The sequence below is a fragment of the Bidens hawaiensis genome, unplaced genomic scaffold, assembly GCF_021521415.1.
Source record: "Bidens hawaiensis isolate Kalapana, Puna unplaced genomic scaffold, B.hawaiensis_p1.1 tig00011895_1, whole genome shotgun sequence".
NCBI lineage: Eukaryota > Viridiplantae > Streptophyta > Magnoliopsida > Asterales > Asteraceae > Bidens > Bidens hawaiensis.
This window is the reverse complement of record NW_027491951.1, coordinates 569,439-591,452: the sequence shown is the minus strand read 5'-3', so window position 1 is coordinate 591,452 and position 22,014 is coordinate 569,439. Positions and strand designations below refer to the sequence as shown.

The following is a 22,014-nucleotide window of genomic DNA, read 5'->3' as shown; positions in this document are numbered from 1 at the left end:
AGGAAAAAATGAGGCTGCATTTAGATTTTAGAATAAGTGTGATGCATGTAAAGGTGAGTAGGTGATACATAAAGGAATATCTAACCTTCAAGCAACCTTTCACACAAGACAAGCAATTCTAAAAACTCATATGCATCATTCTTTACTTCCACATATCATCTTCTACATTATATATGTATATGTATATATCCATTCATCACTTCCTCGATCAAACACACATTTCATTCATGGCGGTCACACATGCTGATCTAGCACCAACTCGTAGAGGTGCCGATATAGGAAGCAAAACGGGTGTCGCATTGATGGTCTTCTCAATACTCCTAGGCTTGCTTTGCTTTGTTCTTTGCCTTATTGCTGAGGCAACACGCTCACAGGTGGTGGATATATGTTTCTAGTTTAATTTGTTTTTTAAAATATTATATTTATGAAAAAAAAAAAAGATTCTTCTAACACAGACAAAATAACAAAATAGAATGAAATTTTGTTAAAAACAATATGTATATTTTTTTACAGATGGTTCGCGATGGTGATGCAACAAGTGAATGCAGATATAGTGGCAATGGGAAGACACCATTAATTTGTGCTGCTGGTGCATTTTTGTCCCTTGCAATTGCTATGGTGGTGCAACACACTCATTTGTTATTAGCAGTTAGTAAATCAGACCCTGACCCCAGTCAACTTATGACTTGGGATTCTCATCATCTCAACACTCTCACTTGGCAAGCAGCGTTTTTCTTCATTACAACTTGGTATGTCTACCCAACTATAATATGTATATTACTTTCTGCCTTTAATACGAAGTAAGTTTCTTAGAGCAAATCTTTCTAAAAGTTTATGTTATCATCTTTTATAATGTATCAGGATATGCTTTTCGGTCGCCGAAGTTTTGTTGTTAATTGGACTAAGTGTTGAGACAGGGCACTTGAAAGGCTGGTTAAAACCGAGAGCTAGTTGCTTCATTGCTCGAGAAGGCTTATTCTCTTCGGCTGGAGTCTTGGGAATTACAACAGTCTTTCTTGTTTCTGGTTTGTCTATTACGGCTTTAAGAGCCCAATGGCTATTACAAGATCAAGAAAATGTTCGTCGCGAGCTTATGGAAGCATCAATCCTTTATTCATCCCCACCAAGATCATCAGGTGATCGAATCATGGCCATCAACGGAGAAACCCCAATTGTTAGACATGATTTATATCATGAGCCGGGACTAATAGAGTATCTTAGGGCTTTTGATAAAATTATCTAACTTATTTTTTTGTGACTCACCTATTAATTAACTTGTTCATATATTGAGTGTGAAAGGCATATTATTATAGTAGTATATACGTTTTGCCCCCGTGATATAACATAATAACAATGACAGTTATTGTACAATTCTACTTCATATAGAAATTAAAATGATTGTAATTATCTAATATAAATAAAATGAAAGTTTGGTGCCGCTAGGAATTCTATTGGACCAAGTGTCGGTCCGGTATTGGGTGAAGGTGGTTTCTTTGTTTTGTTTTTGCTATTTATTTTTGTTATCTAGTTTCGTTATAGTAACCAATGTAATTGAAACCGATTGAATTCGTGTCGACTCATCGTCACAACACCCAAGATTGACAACACTCAGGTTTTACCGACTCATCGCCGTAACGCCCGGATTTTACCGACTTTTTTATTTGGTTCCATTACCGTAACAAAAGTAACCTCCGACCAAATTTGTGTTGACTTGCCACCGCAACCTCGGAACTGACAATGCTCGGGTTCATTAACCCTTATTTTTAGTTCCGGTACCATTAAGAACATAACCAAGACCGACCAAATTCGCGTCGACTCATCGCCGCAACGCCCGGGACCGACAACGCCTAAGTTTTACCGATTCAATGTCCAGGACCGACAACATTCGGATTTACCAACTTTTTTGTTTTAGATTCAGCACCATAACAAACATGACTGAACCAACTGAATTCGTGTTGACTCACCGCCGCGACACCTGGGACCGACAACACTTGGGTTTTATGAACACCCAGGATTTACCAACTCACTGCCGCCATGCCTGGGAATGACAACGCTCGGTTTACCAAAATCTGGGTTTTACCGACCAAAAAGCGTCGTTTTAAAATTATTTTTTATATGCTAATTGGCCGCATTTTTTTCTGAGTTTTAATGCTTGGATTTTACCAGTGTTGCCAATATCGTATCGTAAATAAATCAACCGAGACTGTACAAATTCGCGTCGACTCACTGTCGTAACACCCGAGACCTACATCGCTCGGTTTTTACCAACAGTATGAGTTTAACCAATCGAATTAATGTCGTTTTGATATTGTATTTGTTCATATGTGAATTTGACAAATTTACTTAAAAGGGTTTTGCCAACGTTATTTATACCGTAACGAATTACTGACCGAATTCGCCTCAACTCCCTATCGTAACTCTCGATTTTTACCCTCCAAGGTTTTACCAATGTTCAGGTTTCAATGCTCGAGTTTTAACAACCGAATAAATATTGTTTAAATATTTCATTTTTTACATGTTGGTTTATGGGTTTAATTATGGTACCAACCGAACCCACATTAGTGCACCGCTGAAACATGAAAGGTACATGATCATATCCAACATGTCCGTTGCGCCGGGAAGAACAATAGTTGTAAATAAAAAGATCATTATGAGCTAGAAAGGTCTCGACTAAATAGTAAATATCTTATATGAGTTAATGTTTGATCTTCTTAGTAATATTCTAAATGATCAGTGTTGCTAAACTTGGAAAATTATATCATCTGGGAATCCATTAATGAATGAACATTAATACTTTCTTATCACCAAGATGTTGCAAATGTTGGATGGTTTGTACATTTAAAATACCAACACAACAGAAAGAAGATTAAAGCTTTGTGATAGCCAAAGAAATTAATTGCTTGTAAAAAAGAACACCGGATATTGTTTCTTTCTCCAATTGCATTTATGAGGGATTATAATCGAGTTTACTTTTTAATAAATTGCAAATACAAGTATCAAAACGAGCAATTCAGAAAAGAAAAATGTATGGTTTCAAACACAAGAAGATTATCCCTAGAACTTTAGTCATTTGATTGCTTCCTAAACATCAATCATTTAACAATAAAGGCCATTTTTACAAACATAATCCAGTAAATTTACAAACAATAAGTAGTATGCTTTAGTATGAAGAAAACCAATATGCTCAAGGGGGAAAGAGTGATAAATTTGTGAAATAGAGGGGCTAAGATGAAAGTAATTGTTATTGGCATGAAATAAAGATATTCCATCGGTTTTAGACTTTTCCACCTCACAAACGAAACAAAAATGACCACACCTTCTACTCCTCCTCATCCTCCTTAAAGATATTCATTCATTCATTCATCAATTCTGAGAGATATATATATATGGCGGTTCTTCTGTTACACTTACAACACCCATCATCATCATCTTCTAGTTTTCAGTTTAAGTTCCCATCTATGATCACAACACTTGCTCCTGATCTCATCATCAAAGACAGAAGGAGAAGAGTAGTTAAGGTGGTTTTCTCCAGGGTTAAGGATGCAGAGCCCTGGATATTGAATGATGTCCGTAATTCTTCGGCTGCCACATCGGTTAAGCCGAGTGACGAGGAGGATCAGAAACAAACTAGTAGCAGTTATTATGTAAATACTGGGAACGCTATCCGGACTCTTAGACAGGACTTCCCGGACCTCTTCTATAGGGACCTCACTTTTAATATTTACAGGTACCTTTCATTTCCTTATATATAAAATGAATTTTAGAAAAAAAAAAAAATAGTTTACATCAAGGCAGACATAAGGCAAACCGGCAACAAGCTGTGCCGGCAACCAAATGAATGCAAATTAGTGACTTAGATTATCTGTTTTGTTTATGGTTAACGTGTAATAAAATACTACTTGTTTGTGTGGACAATGAATGCTATATATAGGGATGATATTGTCTTCCAAGACCCGCTTAACAGTTTCTATGGAATTGAGAGTTACAAAACAATCTTTTGGGCTTTAAGATTCAGTGGGAGAATCTTCTTCAAGACCTTGTGGGTTGACATCATAAGTGTGTGGCAGCCTGTTGAATCCACAATAATGATCCGCTGGGCGGTTCATGGTATTTCCTGGGTCCCATGGGAGAGGCGTGGCCGCTTTGATGCTACTTCCGAGTACAAGCTGGATAAGAGTGGTAAGATTTATCAGCACCGAGTCCATAACATAGCATTAAACGCACCTCCAAAATTTCAGGTTTTATCGGTGAATGAGTTAATCCAGTCTCTTGGATGCCCCAAGGCGACTTATTTTGAGACGGACACACGACAGATGAAGTGAGGGGAAATTTTGGCTCTTTGGGTATTGTAAAGCATATATGCAACTGTTTGTTTACTTGCTGTTGTCAAGAGACACATTAAAATGTGTGTGAGTGTTTGTTGTATATAAAGTTTTTTGTTGGAATCATATATTGGGCTTCTAGTCTAGACAGTGAAGAGTATTTGTACACTTGTTTTTCGGTTATTCACAATTAATAAATCCAGAAAATGAATCTGGAACTGTTGTACAGGTTATATGTATAAATAAGATATGCAATTATGTAAAGCAATTATGTTGATCAATGAAATAAAATTTCATCCCTTTTCGTATTATGTAACAACAAAGTATTCATTATTAGTGTAGTAGCATGTCCATGTGTGCAGAAGCAAGTATTGTGTTGTATTAACATGACTGGCATCTCAAAAGATAGAAAGGTTGCTTTCAAAATATATATACTTATATTGCAGATTGTAGGAATCCTGAACTCTGGGGCATTTAATCCGTTGTGCGAATGTTACATATACATAATAAAATTATTCTACAAAAGAGTGAAAACAGAACCCAACCAAGGTTGTAAAAGTCGTTAGGCGGTCGACTGGGGAGTCGCGACTACTCGGGAATAGTCGGGGATTACTCGGAAAATACCTACGGTGTACTCGGCCGAGGCGGGGAGTACTCGATCTAGGCGGGGAGTAATCGGAGTACTCGGCCGCCTACTCGGGAGTTTTACAATTACCCAACAAAGTTGATTTAACTTTTAAGGGTGAAGTATGGACTTGTAAGCTAGCAGACAACAAAATCGTTCAAGCATATGAACATAACCAATATATTCCATGCATTGAGCTGTATCTGACTGATACTTGCAGGTTTACTATGCTGCTGACAATGGTTTTAATTAATTTCAAACCGAGGCTACAAGTAAGTGATAAAAGCAGCTTATATCTGTCTCTCTTTGTGCTTATTGAACCAACTCTTAGATGTTTTTCGTTGCAGCCAGTGGCGGATCTTGAACATCTAGTATGGATGGGCCGAAAATCACGAGACCCAATTTTTTTCCACTTATAAGTTTCGGGATGGCTATCCGGTTCAGGTCAGGTCGAACAATAAATCCAAACCCTAACCTACCAAATTAAAAAAAAACAAATTTGTGAAATGCAAATTGCAGAGCCTAATGCTTGCTTGCTTATGTTGGCTCTTTCGATTAATCAATTTCACACCCACACGAGTCAGTTTCGAACCTCAACCCTTAGTAGACAGCGGCAGCGCCCAAACAATCAACTCATCGATTTTGCACCCAAATGATTTCATTAATTCACCTGCTTACTTCTCAGCTTCTGTTCAGACTTCTCTACTAAACCTCAAAAGTCAGTAAGTCACACAGCGGTCAACGCATAATAGAAACCCCGTTTGTTGTTGTGTTTGAGTATCGTCTAGATGGTAGAGTTGGATTTTGGGCTTAATGTTTGTTTGTTTTTTGTTTAAAATTTATTTGGGTTTGGGCTTGGTCTTGGTCTTATGGAGTTATATTTTTTATTCTTTCTTTATATTTAGGGTCTGTTTGGTATAGGGTAATGAAATGAACGAGCGAATGAAATGAACAAGGGAATGAAATGGACAAAGGATTAAAATGAATCATTACCATTTCCTTGTTTTGTTTGATTACCGAGTAGAATGAAATGAATCATAACTTTATTATTATTTTTTTATTAAATAGTAAACTATACATACATAATAGTTTTGGCAATTAATGGAACGATAATAACATAATACGATGTAATAATAAAAATATAAGAATCATTATAATTTAATAATAATAATAATAATAATTGTAGATCATTTTTCATTCCATTTCTTGAAGGAATGAAAAAAAAACAAATTTTACTTAGGAATCAAAAATGCTATATATGGAAGGAATTGCAATCTTTAGAAATGATTCATTCCATTGTTTAATGACAATCAAACTTATTTTATTTCATTACTTCGGAATGATCATTCCATTCCGTCTATCATTACTTCATACAAAACACTACTTTAGGTTTATTTCGTAAAAGATTTCTCGTTCTTCAGCTTTAAAAAAATTTTATTTTATTTTTTAAATTCAAGGCTGGCCAGACTGAAATAATATAGATGAGCCGGACTCAAATAACTTGGCTGAGCCGGACTCAATACATACACTCACACATATATATATATATATATTGGTTTTTTCAAAAAAAAGTACGCTATCGAGCCAAAAACGTAGTGGGGCCGTGACCCGATTTGGCCCATGAAATCATCCACCATTGGTTGCAGCTCCTTTTGGGTATTATTATAGTCTCATCTACAGGCATAATATTATCAATTTTTCAGAGGCACAAATTTTTTTGAAAATTTCCGATCCACCTATTTTTTTAATACTCAAACACATGTTAGACCCACTTTTTTTTATTACCAAAAAACTTATAGCCCTATTAAAAATTGAAAAGGGTCCATTAGTTTTAATTAATCAATAAAAGTTAAATAAATAAAGGTTTATTTGATTTTAATAATCCTATTAACTGGTATTGGGCGATTATTCATTTTATCACCACTGATGATCCCAAATTTAAAAAGTTAGCCCTCAATGGCTCCCCGTTAAAAAGAACTTAACGACGTTATACTTTTTTTCCGAATTCAAACTAATGTTTTGGAGTTTTTGATCGGAATGAGGATACGAGTCGGTTGATGTAAAACTTCATTCGAAATACTGCTCCAAAACGACAAAACAATGCTTCAATTCGGGTACTTAAACTTCCAATTAACAAAAATCAAGCCGTTTGGATCATCGTTTCAAGCTAAGTATTACATCAATCGACTCGTATTCTCCTTCTGATCAAAAGCCCTAAAACATTAGTATGAAATTCGGAAAAAAAGGTATAACGTCGTTAAGTCCCTTTTAACGAGGACCATTGGGGGCCAAGTTTTTTAAATTTGGGACCGTCAGTGGCGATAAAATAAATAGGGATTATTATCGGCCAATAGCGGTGAATATGGATTATTAAAATACAATAAACCATAAATAAAAACAAGAAACGATAAGCTGGATAATAACAAAGTCGACTTCAAACACCAGCAGTCATGGTAGCGTCCGCAGAAAAAAGTTTTTCGATATTACAATTATTGAGATATTACTTATGATTCACAATGACTAAGAAAGATTTCGCGGGTTGGCAATGATAGCTTTAGCAAACGGAATATTAGATGGCATAAACTGCAAGAGTTGATGCATCAATTTGCTTTCAAGAATGTTATGAGAGCTTTAATATGTCATAAACTCATTCTAATATCATGATTTTTGATAATTGTTATGTTTATTTTCTTAACTTTAATTGGAGTATAAAAAAACGTGTTTACGTTATTTAGTACATTAAGGCTTAAGAGGCCTATTTTTTTCAGCTCGGCCGGGGCACGTAAATTCTCAGGCCGACCCTGAATATTATGTCACTGCAACATGTATTTTGCACCTCCAAAATTAAGCATACTTGTAGACTTGCCTGTGGCTATGACCAAATCTCGAAAGTGTTGTTAAAGCTAGAACAAATTATTGATTCATTTTGACGCTTACATATATACAAATTGAGGATTGTAGTATTATCATGTAGAATAATATATCTTACTAGTTTGAGGCCCGTATATTACACGGATAATTGATGAAAATCTTGAATTTTAACCATGAAGTAAAATACAGTCAATAAAATGATCAGATATTGTTAATACAATTACAATTTACATTAAAATTACAGAAATTATATAACTAAGATAACACAAATATTCTATAAATAAGTAAAAACTTCCTTTTACACTAAATTTTTTATTGTATTGGTCAATATACATCGTTTGTCAAAAATCAAAATCTTTAGTTCATGTCTGCTTGTAACTCTTAATAAGGTAGCATAGATGTTTGCTTTTTAATATAGCCACTTATATTTGTTCGTGTGACAAATATGGTTCTTTAAGTACATAATAACCCTAGATAAATGATAATATATTCATAAAACTAACAAAAAAAATATTCATACATATAAAATATGATACATTTTAATCAATTAATATGATATTATTTGAGATCATCTACTCATGTTTATCCAAAAACATGATTATTCCAAAACCAAATTAAGTTAACTTTGATTATATAATCATCGTTAGAATCTTTAAAATTTAAAATTGATTGATCATGATAAATTTGTTGTCATTAATATTCTATGTTTGACAAATTTTTAATTGATTTTATATTTTATAATTAAAAATTTTATAATCAAGCAACATATAAAACCAAAAATTAAAATATAACAAAATGATTTGTTTCATTTCATATGAATGTAATTGTCAGGAAAATGACAAAAAAAAAATCATGCTCAAATAAGAGTGATTTATTTTAGAGTTAGAAAACAGGAATATTGGTTTTAAATAATCTCAACTACGTCCTATTGGTAAATAGCAGTCCCAACTTTAAACTTGGCTGGTGGTGGTCCCAACTAAAAGGGTATTTGTTTTTAACGGGCCGCAACTAACGGATGTTAACTCCTTTAGTGATTTGCTGACGTGGATCTTCTTCTCCGGCCGCATCATGCCGGAAACCTGCAACTCGTCTCCATTCTCCATAATATCGTCACATCGTCTCTCTCCCTCTTCAAAAGACATCGGAAATTAGAAAATTAAGTAGATTTCATCTTCTTTCGTGGCCAATCCCTAGATACCAAACCCGATTTTATTTTCAAAATTTTGAAATCAATGTTACACGATTTACAAAATAAGCATAGGGCTTTTGTTAAGGGGATCAACACGAGTCGAATGATGTGTCAATTACCTCGAATGGTGCACGATTGACGAGGGTGGACTTCGCCGGAGACAACAACGGCAGCACGTCGGTTAGGTTTCGAATGAAGAGAAAGATAGAGAGAGACGGTGTAACAATATTAGGGAGAATGGAGGTGAGTTGCAGTTTCCGGCGTGATGCGGCCGGAGAAGAAGGTCCACGTAGCAAATCACTAACAGGGTTAACATCCGTTAGTCGCGGTCCGTTAAAAACAAATACCCCTTTAGTTAGGACTGTCACCGGCCAAGTTTAAAGTTGGAACTGCTATTTACCAATAACGTATAGTTGGGATTATTTAAAATCAATATGCTTAGAAAATATTAGAATTTAAAGTTGCATAAAGTGAAGGTAGTGATTATTATTTATAATAGTTGAAAGTGTTAGGTAAAGAATTTTTAAATTTTGAATACTAATCTCGTGTTATCAGTTAATATTATGAGAAGTTATTGAAATATTTAATTAATTGAAACAATTATTAAATTAAGTATATTTAAATGTATACAATTTGAATGCCTTTTTTAAATTAAGTATATTCAAATTTGAATGCCTTTAATTAAGTTATTGAAATTACTTAATTTGAATGCATTTAAATATACTAAATGATTTTTGGAAAGCGAAAATAATGGAATGTTATTAAAACAGATTTTTTGGTTTAAATTTTGAATGCATTAAATTAAGTAATTTGTCTTATAAGTTATATTAAATTAAGTATATTTAAATGTATAAAAAAGTATAAATCAAGTCATACATGTGTTTATGAAGCATTTTGGTATGAGTTATAGAAGAAAATATATAAAACTAAATAGCGATATTATTGCTAAAACTTTTATGCTACACAAAAATATCATATAAATAAATGACAGGTAGCTCATATAGTAAATCGTTATACATATGGATTATAATTATAATTATAATATTTAACTTCAGTGATTTAATGCTAAACACCAAGATGTATATAATAGGTATTCACCATATTTTCAAGATTTATACAAAATGTTTGGAGAAAATTAGGAAAATACATATTTTCCTGAGTTCAAATGCCTATAAGAAAATTTTAAATACAAATTTGAAACAAATCTTATATAAAAAAATTATACACAGTTGCTCGAATCTCAGTTTAAAAACAATTTGTAGTTTACGATACAAATCAAAATTCTTCAACAATGAAGCACCTTTATTTTCTTTAATTTGCAATTACATGTGATTGGGTTTTGCAATTCAAAAAGGGGTAGCGGCGCAGCTTGTTGCCCGCTTACCTTCTATTTCTATGTAATATGAATACTTTATAACTATTTAGTGTTTATCATTATGTGACTTTAAAATTTTATTTTAATAGACATGCAACTTCAATTTTGATATTCAATAATTTCTTATTTCACCATTAATGTTAATAAATGAATCGGTTAGGATTTACATTAATAAAAATAAACTTGAATTCATATATTGAAATGACTTAAAAGATAAGGACCATATATCAAAATTGGTTGAAAAAGAGTTGAGATGGCTATAAGATTGACAAGTGACATGAATGACAGTCTTTTATTAGAGTAGATAGATATGTGATGGTGCCCTCATTAGATGTGGAAACCTTAAAAACTCATATATATATAACCATTGATATAATGTGATCTACGGACCGGATTAAAAAGTAAGGTTTTTAGATAATAAAGTCAATAAAATATTTTAATAAAGTACAAGTAAGGGTAATTTAGGAATGGAAAAATCTAGTCTTTCTTCTCTGACATTTCTTTCTCCTCTCTTATATATTTCTTTTTCTTTTTCTTTTTTAAGACATAAGAACTTACAAATTTAATCCCCTCCCCCTCACTCATCTGAAAACCACTAGAACAACCACACACTCAGGCAAACCCTCAATCTTCCTCTCTTTCGACAACCCTACCAGCCGCACACGTTCCGATGGTGGTTGTATTTTGTGGGTTTCAGCCGTCGCGCAGTAACGGCGGTTAAGTTTAAGCTGTTGCGCAATGACTAGGTTTCATCCGTTGCTCGGCAGCATCGCTGGCGTTAGGCTCAGACGAGTGGTAAAGATGATTTCTAGTGTCTGATTACCCATCGGAGTATAGCAAAAGCCGCCGATTTCCCGATCGAAGGAAACAGTAAAGGCGATAACGAAGGGATTGAGAGAGTAGAAAACTCAAGGATTTACAGCAACAGAGCAAGGCTCTCGACAAGATTAGTAACCATGTCAAAGATGAATTTAAATTATGATTTGGCAGAATGTGGGTTTGGACTTTGTAGTTTGGTTTTTGTTAAATTTTTTTATTATTGTTGTTGAGATTCATTCCCTTGTGATTAAAATTTAAAACACGTTGTTATTATTTTGTAATTCTTTTTATATATGTATTTTTATATATGTAATAATAAATTATAAATTTACTATATATTTATAAATATGTAACATAATGTTTAAGTAACATATTTTAGAATAATGAGTAACTATTTTTAAACAAGTTTGCATAATTTTAAATTAGTTTACATTCTATAAAAATATGTAACATCTTTTTAAGTATGCAACAATTTTTTTAAAACAAGTTTACATATTTTTTAACATGTTTACGTATTTTAATTAGGTTTACATATTATTATATTTGTAAAAATATTTTTACATATTTATAAATATGTAACATAATTTTTAACTGTGTAACGTATTTAAAAAAATATGTAACAATTTTTAAACAAGTTTACATAATTTTAAAATAAGTTTACATTCTATAAAAATATGTAACGTATTTTTAAGTATGCAACAAATTTTTTAAACAAGTTTACGTATTTTCAAAAGATGTTTACGTATTTTAATTAGGGTTACATATTTTTATATTTGTAAAGATATTTTTATATTTAAAATATATATATTTTTAAATAAGTTCACGTGTTTTAATTTAAATATTAAATAATAATATTCATGCTTTTATGTTCTATTTCTTTTTTTTCTGTAACTATGACTTTTAATATATTTATTATAATTAATATTTATTGTCTCAAAATGTTTATTAATAATGTATAAAAAAAAATATTAAGTCAAAGACCGTTTAAAAAGAATAAAAATATTGTTCTCTGTTTTCAAGTTGCATATTTCTTTTTATTTAAATTAATTCATTAGAGGATAAATGTTATAAAATGATAATAACATTTGAAATTAAACAATATAAAGGGTGAAGGTAATGAGAAAGTGAGGTTAAAAGAGAAAAAATGACGTTTGTGAAATAGAGAAAAGATTCTTCCTATGAAGTATTTTACCTTTCATTTTGGATTCTTATGTGAACAAATTTCTTAGTTAAAAATGGATGAAATAAAAATATTTTGTTAATAGAGAGAGAGTTGGTTTGAATGCTGTCTTGGAAACAAAAAAATGCACGAAGTGAGAGAAAGATAATTAAATTACCATCAAGCCCTTCTTATTTAAAATAAACACTTACAAAAAATATAGATGTGTCATATTATGGTCGAAGTATTGGGTTTTTACATGTGAAGTGGGTTTTCAAAATATACTTAACTATGGTGAATATGGCTTTAGTTGATGACTATGAATATGCATATGAGGAAGGTTATCGAAATTAATTTTTAAATCCTGTGAAAATTGGAGTATGATATGTAAGACTAGAACAGTTGGCGGGAAAGGAATTAGCGAAAAACAATCTCCAAGGTTATATTAATTTTCATAGTCAATTAATCACAAATGTTCTAAGTACATGTGATCTTTTAATACGTACTATCATAATGATGATGACGTAGGAAGTGTTAATTTGCTTCCAATTTTCTGGATACGTTTCTTTCAACTGGTCTGTTACTCCATAATAAAGTATTTCTAGAAAGTAATTAAGTATTTATAATATCTTAATTTATGTTAGATTTAAAATATTGATCATGTTGTATTGTAAGCCTCAAATTGACAAGTTGAGTTTGGTTTGGTGACCCAAGTGTAGGGCCCGGCCTTGTTAACATATATACATTAACCAGTAGCCACCATTTATTGAATTACATTTTACTTTATGCAAAACGAAAGTCTTCATCGAAATTTTCAACTATGTACGAATTTTCATGGGATTCTACGAGTTACACACGACCAGGCATAATAATAATAATAATAATAATAATAATAATAATAATAATAATAATAATAATAATAATAATAATAATTTAATGAAGAAAAATGGACGTGTTAACTGGAAAGGACTGACTTTGACTATATATGAACACGTCCAAAATTAGAAAACTGAATTCAAACCACGTAATTATATTACAATTAACAACATTAAACTATTATTATTATTATTATTATTATTATTATTATTATTATTATTATTATTATTATTATTATTTCATGCCTCAGTTTATTAATAAAAGAAAGCAAGTGACTCTCTATAGACCAAGTCTAACAACACATGGCAAACTAGCTCCTTATTCCTACAAGTAACCACCTTTCTCTTTATGCTTTTGTACGTACATAATGTTATTCGCCAATAACCATGCTCTAAAAAATGAAGTCATTAATTCAAAAAATAAAGTACGTTGTGGTCGATGCTCCCAATTGAAAGCGAGGGCGTTTTACATAGATTGAAAACCAAAGAAAACACGAATTACCAGTAGTACTTGGTAGGGATCATGTACGTGTTAGTGAACGTCTCAAATTACTTTGAAGTTGTACGTAAATGAAAATAGGTGATAGTGCAAGGGGTTATATGAATATATAAAAACAAAGACTATTGACTATTCTCCCGCTAAATTGGCTGATGAATGAATATTTAATATATAAAAACAAAGACTACCATGAAATTTCTTAAACACTGAGGCCTTGAAATTTCTCATTTCACTTCATTAATCAACTGCAATTAATTAGTTCCATCTCTTCTTCAATTCATCTATATTGAGCTAGCTAGGAACTCAATTTTCTTACAGTATATCAGAATCTTCTGGTGTTTGCAGGAGAACATATATACTTCTGTCTGTTTGAAACAAGAGTTTATTGTCAAATATTACACATATATGAGTTCTTGTTCTGGAATAATGAAGTTGAAGCAGGGAAGATACGTAAGGTTAGTGTGAATTGAATGACATATATAGACATACATACAGGTTTAAGTATAACTAATGGTTGTCTCTTTCAGGTTTAAGGATACAATTAGTGATATTTATGATCAGCAAATCCCCACAAAATATGCACTCAACATCAAGTCAACTCTGAGATCACTGATGGGAAACAAGGTGGCTTCTTCAGATAAACGAGTCGTGTCCGATCCAAAGAAGAAGCAGCAGCAAAAGAAGAGGAAAATCCTACATCCACAAGGCTCTTTTCTTCAGACATGGAATAAAATATTTGTGGCCATTAGCATCATCGCGGTATCTTTAGATCCGCTCTTCTTCTACATTCCTGTGATTGACAGCCATCAAAAGTGTCTTGATATGGACAACAAGATGAAGATCATTTCGTGTGTTCTTCGTACCTTCATAGACCTCCTTTACGTTGTGCATATAGTCTTTGAGTTCCGCACTGGATTTATCGCTCCTTCTTCAAGAGTATTTGGAAGAGGTGAGTTGATTGAGGACACTTTTGAGATAGCTAAGCGATACCTCTGCTCCTACTTCATCATAGACATACTGTCAATTCTTCCGCTTCCACAGGTATGCACAGTTCTTAACTTTAACATATACCTACATGATGATACTTGGATGGATATTAATTACATGAATGATAGGTGACCATTCTGATCATCATACCAACCAGAAAGGGCCCGGTTTCTTTAGTTACAAAGGATTTGCTCAAGTTTGTGATATTCAGCCAATACATCCCACGCTTTCTTCGGATCATTCCGCTTTACAGGCAAGTCACGAGGACGTCTGGCATATTTACCGAAACCCCATGGGCTGGAGCCGCTCTCAATCTTTTTGTCTATATGCTAGGCAGTCATGTAAGTTAGTTGCCTCTTTCTGCTTTGTCTGTTACTAGGCAATCAGTAAGTAATATGTGGATGTTGGTGTTTCAGGTGATTGGATCCTTCTGGTACTTATTCTCTATAGACAGGGAAGATGACTGCTGGCATGCTGCATGCGATAAAGTGAATTGCGAGACCAAATATCTATACTGCGGAGAAGGCCGTGAAGGGGACTATTCATTTCTTAATACAACTTGCACAACTCTTCATCCATCTGATTTTGACTATGGCATATTCCTTGACGCCTTCGAGTCTCACGTTGTAGAAACCAAAGATTTTCCCCAGAAGTTCTTGTACTGCTTCTGGTGGGGTTTGAGAAATTTAAGGTTTGTTTGCTTGTGCATTCATGTCTACACCCACCTGGCTATGGTACTAAATGCTTTGTTAATTGTTCATCAATCAATCAGCTCGCTTGGTCAAAACCTCAAGACAAGTACCTACGTATGGGAGATTCTGTTTGCTCTCTTCATCTCTGTTCTTGGACTGGTGTTGTTTTCGTTTCTCCTAGGAAACATGCAGGTATGCATTCATTGTGTTGTTGAACTGCATATGCATGCATTAATTTGATCTTGATTCTTTTGGCTGGTTGGCGCAGAAATATCTTCAATCAATGACAGTAAGAGTAGAAGAAATGCGGATAAAAAGGAGGGATGCCGAGCTATGGATGTCCCACCGGATGCTCCCTGAAGATCTGAAGGAGCGCGTGAGGCGTTACGAACAGTACAAGTGGCAAGAAAACAGGGGAGTCGATGAAGAAGCTCTCATTTACAACCTGCCAAAGGACTTGAGAAGAGACATAAAGCGTCATCTTTGCTTGTCTCTACTTACAAGAGTCAGTAACGCTAACCAACCGCCTTCTCTTGTATTTTTTCGGAGGGTGACTAACGAGTGATACAATTATGCAGGTGCCAATGTTTGAAAAAATGGACGAACGACTGTTGGATGCTATGAGTGAGTGTCTGAAGCCAGTTCTTTACACAGAGAACAGCTACATATTGCGAGAGGGAGATCCAGTAGACGAGATGCTGTTCATAATGCGTGGAGAGTTGCTAACCGTAACTACAAATGGTGGAAGAACAGGCTTCTTTAACTCTAGTAGCCTCAAGGCAGGTGACTTCTGTGGAGACGAGCTTCTGACATGGGCTTTGGATCCAAACATGTCTTCAACTCTCCCCATCTCAACCACAACTGTTAGACCAATTACAGATGTCGAAGCTTTTGCTCTCAAAGCTGATGACCTCAAGTTTGTAGCCTCCCAGTACAGGAAGCTACACAGCAGGCATTTCCAGCATACGTTTCGGTACTACTCGCAACATTGGAGGACATGGGGAGCTTGCTTTATACAGGTTGCTTGGCGCAGACATTGTAGAAGGATGCAGGAGAGAGCGTTGTGGGAGAACGAAGTGCAGTATGCATTAGCAAGCACAACTGCAGCTGCTGCTCCAAGTCTCGGTGCAGCTATTTATGCCTCCAGGTTTGCTGCCAATATATTACACAATGCCAGGAGGACGAACACTCCTAAATTATCGCCGCTGCCACAAAAGCCAGTCGATCCTGATTTTAGCGAATAGTTGGCCTCGTCCTATTGAGTTTGTACATTCAGCATCCGCCTTTTTTTTTATTTATTCTATTTTGCATATTTTGTCAAAATGTTATATATGTATATATATGCCAACCAAATTTTTAATATTGCCTTCTTAAATTCATCAGTCATAAAGGAACTACTAAATACACACACACACACACTATTAATCATTGAAGAGTACTAGATAAACTGGTGAACTTTTGTTTTTCACAATAATACTACACAGTACACACACACACTGTTAAAACATTGAAGAGCATATTACTTTGAAGTTTCAAGAATAAAACAAATAATAAACTTGTGCTTAAATCTGTATCATAATAATAAACTTGTCCGGGCATCTAAAAGATGGAATCATCTCCTGCTTCGATACATATCATCAACCACAGTCTGCAAAACACAAAATTCATCCACATTGGGTTAGATTGTAGATTATAATACGCAAGCAAATTGCAGCATGAGGTGATATATATGATCTTAGGGAGGATTTGCTAACTATATAATAGCGCATACCCAAGAAGATGAGGAATATTAATTAACCTGGTAATATTTAAGAAACTGGGCTCTCTTTTTCTTGAATGTTGGTGTGAGCAGATCCACGGTCCATGTCAAACGGTACGGGGTCCAGATGAATAGCTTTAACAAACTCAAAACCTTTTAACTGGCAGAATAAGTTGAGATTTGTTTAAAATGATGCAAATACTGTCTTAAGATCATCTAGAGAAAGAGAGAGGGGAGACCTTTTTCTCTTTAGCAATACCGGTGAGCTCTCCAAGAATATATGCATTTGTCTTGGGATTTTTACAAATGGCAGAGAGGTCACCTGGCACTCCGTTTTCGGCTGCCCAATTTTCAAGTGATTCCTTGTTTGGGTTGACAACTGCAACAAGGAAGGACTCGAAGCTGTTGCCGTATATCCATATCTGAAACATGCCATTCACTTCATTAAACAAGAAAGCTAAAAGGGGAAGAGTATATGGAGCAAGTGCTTACCGCATCAACATTAGGAACAAGGGAAAATATGCTTTCCAAATTCTCGACAGAGACATACTCTCCTTGTGAAAGCTTAAAAATGTTCTTCTTTCGGTCAATAATTTTCATGCTTCCATCAGGTTGCCACTCGCCAATATCACCTGACATGCATAGTTAATTAGTCCGTGCAATTTTAATTAAATAATTACTATTGTAAAAGAGAAGGAACCTGTGTGGAACCATCCATCCACAAGCACCTCTTTGGTGAGGTCTTCACGCTTGTAATATCCGGAGAACAAGGAAGTTCCACTTAACAATATCTCTCCTCTTGGAGCAGTGGCCGCCAAAGCATCGTATCCCATTTCAGGGACTGACATCAAACACACATCCACATTCGGCAGGGGAGGCCCCACTGTACCACTCATGGATAATACATTTGGTTGTGCAACAAATGACCCCGCACAGCTTTCTGTTAAACCTATATACATGCACAATCCGCTTAAGTTTCACACTAACAAGGCACACGCAAGGACTTGTATATAATATGTAGTTAAGGATTACAAATACCATATCCTTGAAGAACATGAGCACATGTTACCACTCTTAAAAATGTTTCCACACTAGCAGAAAGAGGTGCTGCTCCAGATAGAATGAGACGCATCTTTCCTCCTAGACCTTCTTTCACCTGTATTTTATTTTTTTAACAACATATATATAGATAAATTTATGTTAACATCAACACAACCAGTGACACCTGAACTAAAAGAGATCATCACCTTATTAAAAATAATCTTGTCAAACCTTGGTGCTGCCTCTTCATGCTTGAACCCTCTACTCACATTATGCAGTTTGCTGCATATTGAACCAGTGATGAGCATGATCATAATAATAATCTTTCAAGGACAAGAATTTAGTAATCCTGAAAGAAAAACTCACTAAGAGTAGGCAATGTTGAACAAGGTTTGCTTGAGGAAGCCGCTGGAAGAGATCTTCTCTACCAAACCTGAATAAGGCATGATGTTCGATTAGTGGAAGAGAAAAAACACAATAATAACCACAAAAATCCTTAGGAAGTAAATGCATATTATCTGTTAAAGCCAATTAATGTTAATGAACATGGTTGAGAGCCTATATATACCTGCGTAGATCCTGTCCAGCACACGGGGAACAGCACAGAAGACCGTTGGCTTTAGCTCTTTGAGATCGTCAATCAATAACTTTATGTCCTGAGGAAAGATATAATGAATATGCTCACAGACAGAGATTATAAGATTCCAAATGTCATCATGTCTTGCCCCGCGCCAAAACCCAATTGAGGCACCAGTTGAAATGAATAATTCTTCAATGACCTGATCAAATATATGGGCTAGAGGTAGATATGAAAAATATACATCGCTCACACGAAACTGGCAGAAAATTATGGAAGATATGAATAAACAGCATAGGAAAAACATTCTTATAAATGTGTTGCTAAAACCAACCTCTTCACTCATGCTCTCTAGGTGGTGATTTACTCCAGACAAAATGGTAAGAATGCTTTCATTGGTTATCATAACTCCCTTTGGTTCCCCGGTGGTTCCACTAGTGTACATGATTGTGCAGATATCACTTCTCATCTTTGATGGCAGCTCATATTGCTCTTGGCTTTCCTTTAAGTACATACACTGGCTCGTTTAATACATAACTAACTTTAAGTACATGACTACTTAACAACGGGTGTTTACCAGATGCAAAAAGCTTTCCCAAGAATAAAGTTCCAAACCATGTTTTTCAGCCATTTGCTTCTGCTCATTAGTGATTGTGCTAAAGCTCACAAGAGCTACAAAATAAGCGAGAACAATTTAAGTCGCGTGTCGTGTTGACCCTAAAATAACTATATATGATGAAAGTAGACAAAAAACTCACTTTTCAAGTACTTTCCGGTATCGGGTAATGTTTTTAATACCTACAAACGATGAGGTTTTTTATCAGATGCAAAGAATACCTTCACCAGAACTCTTATAAAAGAAAGGCATTTTACAACCTACCTCGGAAATTTTAGGTTCTTCTGCAAATATAATTGAGATCTCCGCGTGACATATAATGTATTTCACTGCACCAGCACCTGAAAAAGAAACCTTCCAACTGCTAACTTGTATTGTAGATGAAGTTCAGTATAGAAGAGATTGTTATTTCTTGATGCAATTTATAACTACAGTCTCACCAACATCAGGTCACATACATAAAAAAGCGTTTAGATCGAGATTCACTTTGCTACCTTAAATAGGTATTAAAATGTACGACGCACATATCAGTCAGGTAAAGTGTTAAACTAATAACAGAACAGGACTGCTTTTGGCTACAGAAGATACAAATGAATATCTAACAAGATGATTTACCAAAAAAAGTGGCGATACGTACCTAGCGTGTCATATAAAGGGACACAGTGAAGGCCGTGAGCATTGCAGGCCTGCATGCTTACAACCCATTTAGTGCAATTGATCCCATATATTCCACATCTTGCCCCCTGAATGGTGTTAAAGATAACATGCAAGTAAGTATATAAGCTGAAAGTAATTAATGATGTCTCACTTTGTTAATTCCACGACTGCAGATCGAATCTCCAAGCTTCAACACGGTCTCATATACTTCCTTGTAAGTTAACCAGACATATTTACCAGACTGAAAAGCCATACTAACTTGTGAGAAATAAATAAATAAATAAATAAATGGAGGTTGTAAGAGTGTGTGTACCTTGGCATCACGCTGTCCAAGCATTGGATTGTTAGGATATTTGTCCACTGATGAACTGCATGTCCAAAATGGAATGTTATAATTATTATTATTAGTAATCCTTTAAATCTTTTGACAACCAAATAACATAAATAGCAACATGATGGGTATAGATATAGATGTTCTTCCTCTTAAGTACTTGAAAACAGGTTCCAACAGACACATGTTCGATCAAAAACTGGTTCGCTGTAATACCATATATACCTACCTATTTCACGCAATATTAATATTAACCAAACAGCAAACATCTTGTGAAGTCAAAAAGACTAGGGGTCTGTTTGGTATGGCGTAATGAAATGGATGAGCGAATGGAATGGACGTGGGAATGGAATGAACAAAGGTATGACATAAATCATTATAATTCATTGTCGTGTTTGGTTACCATTAAATTATTATTATTATTATTATTATTATTAGTAATAATAATAATAATAATAATAATAATAATAAACATTAATATAAGTATTAAAATATGAATATTCATATTAACTCATTTTTAAGACCTGCACATTTCAACGAGATCAATAAACAAATAAAAACAATATAAAAATGTTGAACCACGTCTGCGTGTTGTGAAGCGTTGAGTCACCAAATAATAATACTAATATTGATAATACGATAATAAGTCTAATATAATAATTGTTATATTATATATACAATAATAATAATATAATAACCTTGATAATGTATAATAATCCTAATATAATAATAATCATTATTATTATTATTATTATTATTATTATTATTGATTCCATTCCTTGAAGGAATGGAAAAAAAACACCTATATTTTAAGGAATGAAAATCCTATGGTAGCGTTAGGTATGCAGGAATGATAGGGGGAATGGAATGATTCATTATGTGAGAATGAAAAAAATAATGTTTGGTTGCTTAATGAAATGGAATCATCCATTACACATGGAATCCCATTCCATCAAAACCATTCCTTCCCACTCCCTTCTTTTTTTCATTTCATTCCTCATTCACCCTACTTTCTTAACAACACCAACACTACTTAACAATAGTAACCACCACCACTACCATTGCCGCCGCCACCACCTGGCTGCCACCACCAACACCGCCGTCGTCGCCGCCACCACCTTACCGGCCACCAGCGCTACCACCGCCACCGCCACCAACGTCGCCGTAGCCACCGCAACCATTGTCACCACCGCCGGTTGACCATCACCGCCACCATCACGGTCGCTGCCAGACCGCCACCACCGTCTCCGCCACCCTACCATCACCATCACTAAAAAGTAATAATTCATTTCATTCCTATAGGTTAACCAAACAAGACAAAGGAATGGTAATGATCCATTTTATTCCCTTGTCTATTCCATTCCTTCTCCTTTTCACTCCATTACCTCCAATCAATCCTTGTGGAATGGTTCATTCCATTACCACATGACAACCAAACATGGTTTTTTTCATTTCCTTGGAATGAACCATTTCATTCTGTCTCTCATTCCTTTATAGTATGTTTGGTTGGAGGTAATGGAATGAAGGGGGAATGGAATAGGATAAGGAATCGAATGTACAAGGGAATGAAATGGATTATTACTATTCCTTTGTCTTGTTTGGTTAATCTATATGAATAAA

The 22,014-nt window shown here is 34.4% G+C and overlaps 3 protein-coding genes and 1 pseudogene across 4 annotated transcripts; 3 read left to right on the top strand and 1 right to left on the bottom strand.

Moving 5' to 3' along the window:
• Positions 1-114: 114 nt before the first annotated feature.
• On the top strand, positions 115-1,305 carry LOC143539428 (uncharacterized). Its single transcript, XM_077032750.1, has 3 exons — positions 115-374; positions 514-749; positions 862-1,305. Exons 1-3 carry the CDS (start codon positions 174-176, stop codon positions 1,241-1,243), a joined length of 819 nt encoding a protein of 272 aa, XP_076888865.1. The 5' UTR covers positions 115-173; the 3' UTR covers positions 1,244-1,305.
• A 2,081-nt stretch (positions 1,306-3,386) lies between these two features.
• Positions 3,387-4,322, top strand: LOC143539424 (uncharacterized). The gene is made up of 2 exons (XM_077032747.1): positions 3,387-3,727; positions 3,932-4,322. Exons 1-2 carry the CDS (start codon positions 3,387-3,389, stop codon positions 4,320-4,322), a joined length of 732 nt encoding a protein of 243 aa, XP_076888862.1.
• A 9,774-nt stretch (positions 4,323-14,096) lies between these two features.
• Positions 14,097-16,657, top strand: LOC143539427 (cyclic nucleotide-gated ion channel 1-like). The gene is made up of 7 exons (XM_077032749.1): positions 14,097-14,189; positions 14,262-14,775; positions 14,850-15,062; positions 15,138-15,412; positions 15,494-15,605; positions 15,682-15,918; positions 15,992-16,657. Exons 1-7 carry the CDS (start codon positions 14,140-14,142, stop codon positions 16,655-16,657), a joined length of 2,067 nt encoding a protein of 688 aa, XP_076888864.1. The 5' UTR covers positions 14,097-14,139.
• Positions 16,658-16,791: 134 nt separating this feature from the next.
• LOC143539422 (long chain acyl-CoA synthetase 4-like) lies at positions 16,792-21,662 on the bottom strand (annotated as a pseudogene). The gene is made up of 18 exons (XR_013136436.1): positions 21,490-21,662; positions 20,377-20,431; positions 20,215-20,304; positions 20,044-20,149; positions 19,671-19,747; positions 19,549-19,588; positions 19,368-19,462; positions 19,125-19,292; positions 18,939-19,049; positions 18,782-18,869; positions 18,580-18,646; positions 18,420-18,495; positions 18,211-18,328; positions 17,873-18,121; positions 17,665-17,804; positions 17,412-17,594; positions 17,212-17,332; positions 16,792-17,061 (listed from the first exon to the last, which is right to left on the bottom strand). The product of XR_013136436.1 is annotated as a long chain acyl-CoA synthetase 4-like (transcript).
• Positions 21,663-22,014: the final 352 nt, after the last annotated feature.